Source organism: Sorex araneus, chromosome 3, assembly GCF_027595985.1.
Source record: "Sorex araneus isolate mSorAra2 chromosome 3, mSorAra2.pri, whole genome shotgun sequence".
Classification (NCBI taxonomy): Eukaryota; Metazoa; Chordata; class Mammalia; order Eulipotyphla; family Soricidae; genus Sorex; species Sorex araneus.
The window spans coordinates 46,882,491-46,894,909 of NC_073304.1; the positions used below are offsets into that span (position 1 = coordinate 46,882,491).

Sequence of the window (12,419 nt, forward strand, 5' to 3'; positions counted from 1 at the left end):
GCATATCCTAGACCCTAACTTTTTTTTTCTAATGTCTGGGGAATTAGAAGTCTTTTTCCACTTGAGGTGTTTTATATAATGATGTTCAATAATATTAAGTAAATTTCATGATTATAAAAGGTGTTTGTTAAGTAGTCACACAATGTGGTAATTTGAAGCTTTCATGTTGCAAGCTGTTGCTTAAAAATCGTTTTTAATTTACAGAAAACTCATAGAACATGTGTCCCTGTCACAGGTGTCCTTTCTACACAAAAGCCCTAAGATATAACAGTGTTCCTCATTTGGTTATGTGTAGGTTTGTGGTGAAGATGAGATGTGCCTCTGGAGAGCAGCTCATGAAGGAATTCTTTGGTTTGGAGCCTACTGGTCTGCAACCCACCTTTTTAACCTGTTTTTTTCCTATAAAAATTCCTTTCTGTGACCAAGCAGACAAATGGTTCTTTTGAGGATGTGTCTGCTACCGTTCCTGATTGCCAGTAAAGTTCTTTCTTTCTTGACTCATCCCCAAAAAAAAGTGCATTAGTTGGCCCTTGAACAGCTTGAATTGTAACTGCAGGGATGTATCCTTTTCCCCCTTTTTAAAAAGCTGTTTTTTTTTCTTTTCACCCTTAAGCCCTTTCCCTTTGTTGGTGACCAGGTGTCATTTCAGTTTTAGTACTTGCAGACAGTTGGTTGCAGGATGCCAGAGATCTCACAATCTTTCATAAACAACAGTAGAAGGGAAGGCCTGTTGGCCTACTGGTCTTTTTTTCCTAAACATTATAATTATTTAGAAAATTGTGTTTGGTGACCTCATTGTGTTGGCAGAGTCCAAAGGGTTATTTATTTATTTGCTTTTGCTTTTTGGGTCACACCCAGCTGTGCACAGGGTTACTCCTGGCTTTGCACTCAGGAATTACTCCTGGCGGTGCTTGGGGACCATATGGGATGCTGGGAATCAAACCTGTGTCGCCTTGTGCAAGGCAAACGCCCTACTCGCAGTACTATTGCTCCAGTCCCCAAAGGGTTATTTTATTCACCATTGTTACTTTGCTTTCTCTGTTCTTTTACATACCATGGATGAGTTAGGGTATTCAACATTTGTCCTTCTCCCTCTGACTTCACTTAACATGACACTTTTCTGATTACATCTAAGTTGTAGCAGACAGCAGAATTTTATCTTTTCTGTACACTGAGTAATATTCTATTGTGTATATGGGCAACAGCTTTCTTTATCCAATTATTTGTTGTGCATTGGGTTGTTTCCAGATCTTGGTTATTGTAAACAGCATGCAGTGAACATAGGTGTGAAATTATTTTTATATTAATGTTTTTGTATTCTTGGAATAATTGTCAGAGTGGAATCCCTGGAATGCCCCCAGGCCCCTTTTACACCTTCCCACTACTGCCAAAAAATGAAGCCTACAAACAACCAGTATCAGTGGAGATGTGGTGAGAAAATAATCTTCATCACCTGGGTTTAGCCTCCATGGAGGCTAAGAAATATGGAGGTTATTCTCTTTTTTAAAACACTATTCCTTAGTAGAAATAAGTACCAGGAGGTTGGCTCCATGGCTTGGAAGCTGGCCTCACATGCAGGGGGAAAAAGAAGTTCAGATAGAGAAGGGAACATAAAGTAAGCTCTGGTTGGAGGACCCGCTTGGGAGGGGAGATGCGTGCTGAAAGTAGACTATAGATTGAACACGATGGCCACTCAATACCCCTATTGCGGACCATAACACCCAAAAGGAGAGAGAGAGAACAAAAGGGAATGCCCTGCCACAGAGGCAGGGGGGAAGGCGGGGGGAGAAGGGGGATGGGATTGGGAGGTGGGAGGGATACTGGGTTCACTGTGGTAGAGAATGGACACTGGTGGAGGAAGGGGTGCTCGAACATTGTATGAGGGAAACTCAAGTATGAAAATGTGTAAATCTGTTACTGTACCCTCATGGTGACTCACTAATTAATTAAAATTAAATAAATAAATAAAATAAAACCCTATTCTTTAAAAAAAAAATATCCTAGGGACCAGAGTGATAGTACAGGTCTTAAGGTGCATACCTTACTTGTGGCTGACCCTGGTTCTATTTTGATATCGCTTAGTCTGCTAGACATCTATAGATATAGCCTTGGGTGCCCCCACACACTGATGGTTGAGTCTGTGGAAATTCCAAGGTGGCCCAGGGAATCCCCGATACTGTAGCACTGGATTCTTAGACCTTCTCATTAATCTACTGGCTTAGTTGACTGAGAATCATCAAGTGGGGCCTCCAGGGTTTCCTGATCACCATTTGGGAGGACCTTCCCCCCAAATTAAATTATTTTAGATTCTTGGTATAACATGTATATCATTTTAAAATTTTGTATTTTTATTAACACTAGCTGGAGTTAAGTTTTATTTTGCAAGCTTACTATCATGATCTACTTATCTGTGTATAGCCAGATTGTGTATGAATCACCTCCTTTGGTTCATTAATTAACTATTCTAGGCTGCTAATTTAATAGACAATATTGTTTTCTATTACACTTACGCCAAAATGTCTTGGTGAAAAGTTAGTGAGACTTTTTAAGTTACTCTTCTGGGATTGTAGTTGGGGCAATGTGTATGGTTGAAATGTAAGAAGTTTTTTTCATCTCAGACTGTAGAGTTTTACAGATGTGTTCTTTTACATACTCTTCTTCACTTGGCATACTGAATTTCATTCACTTTGTTTTCTCATCATTTTTACTGCTGCATACCACCTTGACATCCCTCTGTACCTCACAAACTTCAGCCTTATCACCTGCTTTATCATCAAAATATTGTCCATTCCTCAAGTTCAAAACCCTCCAGTTCCATTATTAATCCTTCTGATTCCAATCCACTGGGTTCTCTGTTTTCTGATGTCTTGGTTGGTCATGTTCTTCTCTATGTGCACTGAACCTGACCCAAGCATTTTTACTTACCCCCTGTAATTGAACTCAGCTATCTTGCATACTGTTTTTTCTAGGAGAGAAAGTTTTTTCCAGCTCTTTAGTATTTCTATGGTATGTATTACATAAGAGGCACTTAGTACTTTAAGGTATTAAATAACCAGTTAGTCTGCTGTTTTTAATTTCTTTCGAGGTAACACGTGAATATTTTTAAAAAGACATTTATTTGTTTTTTTAATAGATGTTAAAAAAGATTGGTCTGACCATGCGCTCTGGTGGGAAAAGAAGAGAACTTGGCTTCTGAAGACACACTGGACATTGGATAAGTATGGCATTCAGGCAGATGCTAAGCTTCAGTTCACGCCCCAGCACAAACTGCTCCGCCTGCAACTTCCCAACATGAAATATGTGAAGGTGAAAGTGAACTTCTCTGACCGAGTCTTCAAAGCTGTTTCAGACATCTGTAAGACTTTCAGTAAGTACCAAATGTATTTTTCATGAAGATGTAGAGTGTGTGTGTGTGTGTGTGTGTGTGTGTGAGTGAGTGAGGGGGGGGAGGAGGAAGGGAGGGAGAGAGCTGACATTTAACTTATCCTAAAGAATAGGAATGAGTGAGGTATATGGTGTTTTGTTGTTTTTTGTTCTTGTTGTTTGGTTGGTTGGTGGTTTGGCGGTGGGGCACATGTGGTGGTGCTCAGGGCTTACTGTGGGTCTGTGCTCAGGGATCTCTCCTGGCAATGCTGGGGTTAGCTGTAAGCTAGGTAAGCGGCTTGCTCCTTTCACTAAGTTTTCATGTTGATGTGAAACTTTCATTCTTAAGCTGTTTAAAGAAACCAGTTGGGTTAAGGTGGAAACTTATAAGAGTTGCTTTTCTTACTAGAAGTATATTAGCTACTTCTTACTATAAAATACTTCAGTCTGATTATTTTTATGAAAAGAAACACTTTTTTCAGAGAAATGTTGCATTTACAACATTTTCTTTGCATTGTCACTACTTGATTTTAGGAATTCAGCCAGATTGTGTCATTTCCTTCATTGAAGGCCTGACACAGCTCCTAAGGAAATGGCTATGAATGTTGTCTTCCTTAACCAATGTACAATCTGAAGTCTTGTAGTAATTCTATTTCTGAAGTGAGATCACTCTTGGCTGACCTAGTTATATCATATGACTGGAGATTTTTAGCCATCAGAGAAAATACAACTGTGACCAATACCACTGATCCATAACTATTCTGGACCATAGATGTAGAGAAAATATAGTGGGTATTGTTGTTCCTATTTTGACCTATTAAATCCGGAAATGCAATGGTTTTTTATCTTTAGTGCAATTTTAAGGGGGGGAAAACCCATAAAGGCACAAGGTATTATATTTTTATATATGGGGGGCTGGAGCGATAGCACAGCGGGTAGGGCGTTTGCCTTGCACGCGGCCGACCCGGGTTCGATCCCCGGCATCCCATATGGTCCCCCAAGCACTGCCAGGAGTAATTCCTGAGTGCAAAGCCAGGAGTTACCCCTGAGCATCGCTGGGTGTGACCCAAAAAGCAAAAAAAAAAAAAATTTTTATATAATATAAAATTTCCTAGTTACCATTGTTTAGAATTAATATTTTGTCATTTGTCAAACTTTTTTTTCTACCACTTGATATAGGCAAAGTTCTTGAGTCACAGTCTTTTAGATTTTCTCTAAATAATGTGACTATTGTCATAGGTTCAGTTTGTATCTTTTCAGTACTTCTAAAAATAATTAAACACATAAACATGAATATATTCATTCATGTATATTTATGTTCATGCATAGTATGATAATGTCATATTATGCCATTGTATTCTTAATGCAATTTTCCACATGCATGCAAGAATTTCTCTGGAGTATTTACCAAGATGTAGAATTGCTATGTCTGTCCACATAACTCATTTCACAGTATCCCACACTAGAATGACTTATCTGTTGCCTTCTGAAAATCTATGTGGCACATCATTATCATTCAGAGTTCATAGCTGTACCAGGGTTCACTCTTGATACTTCCCACTATTCTCATTACTGTGTTTTTTACCATGAATGATGGTTGTGTTTTCTTGTGCTCTTTTCTCATTTATTGATAACAGTCATACAATACTCTCCTTAATCTTTTGATGTGATGGATTATGTTTGTTAGTTGGTTTTTGGATGTTGAACCAATCTTTGCACACTTAGCATAATTTCCACTAGGTTGTAGTGTAAAATTTTTTATTCACCATTGAATAAGATATACTAATGTTTCATAGAAAATCTTACATGCAGATTTGTCTGTAGTTTTCTTGTAATATATTTGGTTTTGGTATTAGAGTAATGCTGGTCTTAGAGATTGAATTAGAATTCTCTGCTTCAGTTTTCTGAAAGGTAACTGTAGAAAATTAGTATAATTTGATTTTTTTTTCTTTTTTAGCTTTTGGGCCACACTGGGTAGTGCTCACGGGTTACTCCTGGGTCTGCACTCAGGAATCACTCCTGGTGATGCTTGGGGGACTATATAGGATTCCGGGGATCCAACCTGAGTCAGCTGTGTGAAAGTCAAGAATTCTACCTGCTGTACTATTGCTCTGGCACCCTTATAATTTCATTTTTAAATGTAGATAGGAAATAAATTTCTTGATGTGAGTCTTCACCATGATACTTTGACCATGACCTGTAAAATTAAAAATTAAATTTAACTAATTTAATTTTTATCTAATGTAACAAAATATAACATTAAACTAAAAATCATGCATAACTGAATGATCTAAATGAAAAATAAGTTATGGGATAGGAAAAAATGTAAATAATATAACTGATAGTAGGTTAATATCCAAAATATATGATCTTATAGAACTCAATAACAGAACAAAGGCAAACTCCAAAAATCCAGTTTAAAAAATGAGCATTTTTAAAAAAATTAATTTATTCTTTTATTGAATCACCATGTGGAAAGTTACAAAGTTTTCAGGTTTAAGTCTCAGTCATACAATAGTTGAACACCCATCCCTTCATTGAAGGGATGGTTGTTTCAGCATTGTATAACTGAGACTTAAGCCTGAATGCATTGTAATTTTCCACATGGTGATTCAATAAAAAAAAAAAACAACATTAAAAAAAAAGAAGAAAACAGATACTGGGACTGGGAGAAAGTTTAATGAGCTAGTGCAAATGCTTTGCATGTGGGAAACCCAGATTTCTATTCTGGCATGGTCTCCCAAGCACTGCCAGAAGCATCTCCCACACACTTACACACACACAGACACACACACACCAGAAAAGAAAATATAAAGAATCTTTATTTTGTCTCTTTACATATATGATACAAGCAAAAACAACTAAACTCATATTAAAAGAGATCGTATTTGCGGCTGCCGGGGGTGAAGAACTGTGGGTATTGGGGAAATTGGATGGTGATCAAAGGATATGCAGAACATGCTGTTAGGAAGCTGAGCAGATACTCTGGCCCTTCGTTTTCCACTTTTTATTTGGTAAGCTTTATCTTGGCATTCTTTTATAATTTAACTCAAGAAAATACTTCCATGTAATTATTAAGTGAAATGTTCATTTTAGTTGTCAGGGGCTTGTGAGGTAGCACAAATGTTAGAGCATATGTCTTGCTTGTGAGATAAGTCTGAGTTTGATCGTTGGTGTCATATACCCTCACCCAGCATCACTAGGTGTGACTGACCAGTGGCCTCCAGTACTACCAGCACGGACCCTATTTTTTTCTTGGTTTTTGGGACAGCAGTGCTCAGGAGTTATTCTTGGCTCTGGACTCAGTAACTACTCCTGGCAGTGCTTGGGGGACCATATGGGATGCCAGGGATTGATCCTGGGTCAGCCACGTGCAAAGCAAACACCCTTCCCCGCTCTACTATCTCTCCATCCTCGGAGCCCTATTTTTATAGAAAAGCATATTTGCTAGTTACTTTTGCCCTATGAAAGAGACACTGTTGGCAATATCTTTTGAAGTACTTAATATATTTCGACATGTAAATGAAGAGCAAATCTTTAATAAAAGGAAATGCAGGAGGATCTGGGGTGGGGGGAGGTTAGTACAGCTGTTAGGATACATGCTTAGCATGTGTCTGACCCAGGTTTAATTTCCATCACTACATGGCCCTCCACGAATCATAGGGTGCATTCTTGGAGGCCCCCAGCATCACTGGGATGGCCCAGATATGCCCAGTACAGCAGGCCCTGAGTAGCATCACATCTTTGAGCGAACTGGATGGCCTAGTTGGCTGAGAATCTCTGATGATGCCCCTGGACCTCATGAACACTCAGCCCCCACCTTCTATCACCAAAGAAAAGGAGATGATGGAAATAATTCTAAGTTATCTGGCCAACTATCTAAAGATGCTACTATAAAAGACCACATTCTGTGTTTAGGGCCATATAATAATAGGATTTATAATTTGGATCTAGTGAAAACTAGTGGCATTAGATACACAAATAATTCATTCACATTTTCTCTGTTTTATTTCTGTAAAGAAGAATCTGTTGGCGAGAGATAGAGAAGTGCTCAGTAGATGTGGAGCAGAATTCAGATTAACCTGTCTGAGAAGCATGCTTTCTACATCTGAGGTGCTTATAACCCCAGTTCTTGAGTTCACTGCATTCTTTTTGAAACTCTATGTTCCCTCTGATCTCTACTGCTCCTCAGAAGTTTTCATAGCTGTAAAAGACACCTCCATCCATGAGTCAAATACCAGAAACTTGGGAGTCCTCTTTACCACCATTGTGTCCCTCACCTGTGTGTCTGTCTCATCAATCATGTGGAAGTTTTAATTTTCGCCTCCAGGGTGTGTGTGTTGTGTATTAGCTTTTTTCATATCTTTCCAGCTCTACGTCTCTTATATTCCCCACCACTGTTCTCTCTCCCCTCGACTGTTCAGTAGCCTACTACATGGTACCCTTCATTCATTCTTGTTCTTTCCAGTACACTGTTCACATAGTAAGCAAGTTTTTAAAATCATCTTTCACCTAAGCAACAGATGGAGAGTTAAAAGTTTTATATATGATAAAACTGCTTTTATGGTCCATTTCTTTTCCCAAACAAACCCTAATCACATTCCTACCACTTTCATTTTTAGTAATTGTAAGTCATGTACTTGATACTGTCCTTCTCTGTTTTACCAGTTTTAGATATTTATTTTCTTTTACTCAGCTTTTAATTTCCCCTTTTATTGTAACAATTATGAATTTTGGCTAAATCAGTATCTATGTTTATTTTTTATTTATTTATTTTTTATTTTTTGCTTTTTGGATCACATCTGGCCATGTTCAGGGGTTACTGATTGGGCAGCCATGCAGTGCCCAGGATTAAATCCAAGTTCTTCAGACCAGGCATTTCTGATTGAATTTTTTTTTCTTTTTGGGTCACAACCAGTGATGCTCAGGGGTTACTTTGTGCTCAGGAATTGTTCCTGGAGGTGTTCAGGGGACCATATGGGATGGCCAGGATTGAACCCAGGTTACCCCATGCAAAGCAAATGTCTTATCCATTGTACTATCGCTCCAGCCCCTAACCTTTAATGTTTTAATTTAATTTTTGTTTTGGGGCCACACCCAGCTATGCTCAGGGCTTGTCCCTGTATCTATGTTTATATTATTGTAGCAAGACTAATATTTTTAGTTGCTTAACCAGAATCTGTAATTTTATATTTCCTACCTCTCGTGCCTCTGTGATTTAGTTGCTTGCTTTCAGACTATATATGTGACTGATTTTCTGCATCATGCATTCTTGGACAATAATTTGTTCTCTATTCCGTATTTTTCCTACTCAGATATTTTCTTGGGCACCTCCATTCTCATCCCCAATCTGGGGTAAATTCTTCTGGGCCAAGTGGTACAGTGATTTTCTTCATCGTTGTCCAAGGAAAATATTTTTTCATCTCAATAGTTGATCTTTTCGTTTTCCTCTGTTTATAGGGCCCTTGTTTTGGTGAACCTTAGCCTCCAATATTTTTTTTCCTATGGGAGCAAAAATCAGAGCCTGGCAAGCTCCCTGTGGCGTATTCGATATGCCAAAAACAGTAACAAGTCTTACAATGGGGATGTTACTGGTGCCTGCTTGAGCAAATCGATGAACAATGGGACGACAGTGCTACAGTGGTACCAAAAAAAGTGTGAATAAAAGAGAAATTTTTGAGATGTTCATATCTGAAAATGTTTTATTCTACTGTTTGATAGAATTGTTAAAAATTATTTTGAGACCAGAGAGATGGTGCAGTGGGCAAGACTCTTGCCTTGCATGCTGCCACCCTTGGGCACCCCATATGATCCCCTTAGCCCTACCAGTAGCAATCCCTGAAGCCAGGGGTAAGCCCTGAGCACCACCAGGTGTGTTCCAAAAACAAACAAAAAAATTATTATTATTATTATTACTATTATTTTAATCCTCGTGAGATAGTTACAAAGCTTTCTTGTTTGAGTTTCAGTCATACAATGATCGATCACTCAATCCTCCACCAGTGCACATCTTCTACCAACAAGGTCACCAGTGACCCCTCCCATCCCAGCCCTCCCCTAACCCCTATAGCAGACAATCTCTCCCATACTCTCTTTTGTATTGCTTATTATGAATAGTATAATAAGATGTCGCGCAGCTGCAAGAGTGACCAACCATGTGCTCCTGAAATCCTAAAATTTTAGATAATTAGGGTCTGGAGAAATCTCTGCAGTGAGCTGCTCCATTTGGAGATTTCTTTTGTGGAGATTCTCTGGATCGTGGCCATTAAGGAGCTTAAGTAGCAGCTATTGGCAGTTTGTGGGAGTGACCTCCAGGGTCCCATGGGGACAGAGGAGAGGGGCCGGGGAGGAGAAGGACCAGTCCATCCCCTATCCCTTGAGGCCTGGAGTTTGCCATCACTGAAGCCACGCACCTGCTCTTCTTACTGGGTTCTGGAAGTTGGGTTTTTAGGGAGCAAGTGGAGAGACAATACCTACCCCCATCTGAGGCACCCTGGTGAAGTTGGCTTGGCTCAAAGTCCGGAGGCATCTCTTCAGTGAGCTTCTCGGTTCAGAGATTCTTTTGTGTGCCTCTGGATCATGGCCCTTGTATTCATCTTTTTCAGAGAAATAAACTATTGGCATATGCCCTGTAGGGCACACCCACTTGTGTGCAACGTGCCACGATGCCAGCCCTAACTGTGGCCTTTGGTCTCTTTCGAGATTTGTGGGTCTCTGAAATAAGGCCAATAAATGGGCTTGCATAGCTGAGCCGGAGGTGGTTTGTGGATGTAGCTCCCACATACCTAACTTTTGGCCATTTAATTTCTTGGTAAACTTGGCCTTCAGCCAAAGGCACAGCAGCAATTTTGGGCTACCAGGAAGTCTGAAGGCACCATCAGGCTGCTGATGCACTCACCTGCAGGTACAGGTTGATCTGCTGGTGGCACCATTATACCCCAGGCTATTAGAGTCTTAATAATGTTCTTATTTCTTGTTGTTGCAATTATTTTTTAAGTAAAGTTTTATTGAGGTAGCATTGATTTTAAGTTTCTGGGGGTACAGCATTATAATTCATCATCTGTATACAGTGCATGTGACTACCACCAAAAATCTAGTCTTCATTTGTCTCCATATGTTGAGCCCCTTAGCCCATTTCACCATATTCAGGCCCCCTTTCCTACTGGCAACTACCAGATTTTCATATCAGTGAAATTATGTAGTGTTTGTCTTAATTTCATTGTGCCAGTTCACTTATCATAGTTGTGCAAATGGCAAAATTTCATTCTTTTGTGTGGCTGAGAAATAGTATTTGAATACATTGCTTGTTTATATGTATGCGTGTATGTGTATAAGCACAAATGCACCTAGTACACTATATTCATCCATCCATAGACATTTTGTTTTCCTTCCCATTCTCTCACCTCCTTCCTCCTCCCCTCCCCACTTTCTTTTAGTGTTTTGGCCACACCTGGCAGTGCTCAGGGGACAATATGGGACGCTGTAGTGTCTGTCTGGGTCCCTTATCTAACTTTCATCTTTCTTCTGTTGAACATTTTTATTGTGGCTATCATTTGAGTTTTCAGTGTTTTATATTTGTATCTGAATTCTTGTTACGCAGGTATTTATGAACACATTTGAGATTTATTTTGTGGATTTACTAAACCTCAACAAAATAATTTATAGAATTCTTCCCTGTCTTTGTTATTCATCGTATAGATATCATTGATATCTTGTTTATTTCTGAGAATTATAAATGGGTTTTTTTTGTTTTTATTTTTGCTTTTCGGATCACACCTGGCTATGCACAAGGGTTACTCCTAGCTCTGCACTCAGAAATTACTCCTAGCGGTGCTCAGGGGACCATATGGGATGCTGGGAATCGAACCCGGGTTGGTTGCATGCAAGGCAAACGCCCTACCCGCTGTGCTATCACTCTAGCCCCGAGAATTATAAATGTTTGTTTTGTTCTTCTGTTTTCTGCATTAACCTGTTTCCAGAAGTAGTTTCTTTTGTGTGTAGGAGGGGGCAGTGAAGGGGGCACACCCAGTGGTACTCAGGATTTACTCCAGGCTCTGTGCTTGGTGCTCAGGGAACTATGTGGTGCCAGGTATCAAACTATAGGCAGTTTGACTATATTGCCTTGCTATAGGCAAGGCAAAAATACCTTAACCTCTCTACAGTCTCTCCAACCCATGTTCTTTTTTTGTTTTTCTTCTCATTTGTTTCATTTCAGAAACTTTACAAATTCTCCATTGCTGCCTTAGCAAGTTAACATAAACTTAGTGGACTAAAAGCATAAGGAATCTATTATCTCACATTTTTTGTAGGTTAAAAATACAGATACTAGCATAGTTCAGCTGGTGAAGACTTCAGCTGGCTCTTCATTTCTCGCTCTTCATTTCTCAAGCCAAGAACAGCAAGTCCCATCTTTGTTACTCTGCTAATATATCTAACCTCTTCTCTTATGGCTCCTATTTCACCAAAGATGTCCTTCTTGATTCTTTGCCTTCCTGTCTGTTTAGATTTCATGTGATTACATTGCATCTCCTAAAATCAGCTGATTGGTAACCTTAATTCCACTTGCAAAGTCTCTTTGGAGCACCCCTAGATTAGTGTGTGATAGAAACAGGAAATTCAAGGAATGTTTCTAGAATTTTGCCTACCACAAAAGTCTTTCTCAATTGTCTGTCATTGTCTATTCATACATTTAAGAATTGGACTCTACAGGGCTGAAGTGATAGCACAGTGGGTAGGGCGTTTGCCTTGCACGCGGCCAACCCTGGTTCGATTCCCAGCATCCCATATGGTCCCCTGAGCATGGCCAGGGGTAATTCCTGAGTGCAGAGCCAGGAGTGACCCTTGAGCATTGCTGGGTGTGATCCAAAAAGAAAAAAAAAAAAAGAATTGGACTCTACAAATACCTACCGGGAAGCTGTGCATTAAATGAGTTTAGATCTCCCTTCTTTAGGTATTTAGACTTAGGGTAGCTAAATGTTAGCATCTAAAAGATCTTTTCCCCAGGGCTGTTCAGTTTCTTCTTATAAGGTATTCTAAATGGTTCTTGTTGAATAAGG

General features: G+C 39.4%; 1 protein-coding gene across 4 annotated transcripts in view; it reads left to right on the plus strand.

Moving 5' to 3' along the window:
* FERMT2 (FERM domain containing kindlin 2) overlaps positions 1-12,419 on the plus strand; it is an 89,866-nt gene that overhangs the window by 40,802 nt on the left and 36,645 nt on the right. For all 4 annotated transcript variants that reach the window (XM_055130802.1, XM_055130804.1, XM_055130800.1 and 1 more), the window contains exon 3: positions 3,134-3,367. In XM_055130802.1, coding sequence (XP_054986777.1) covers positions 3,134-3,367 — 234 coding nt within the window. The remainder of the gene's footprint in view (positions 1-3,133; positions 3,368-12,419) is intronic.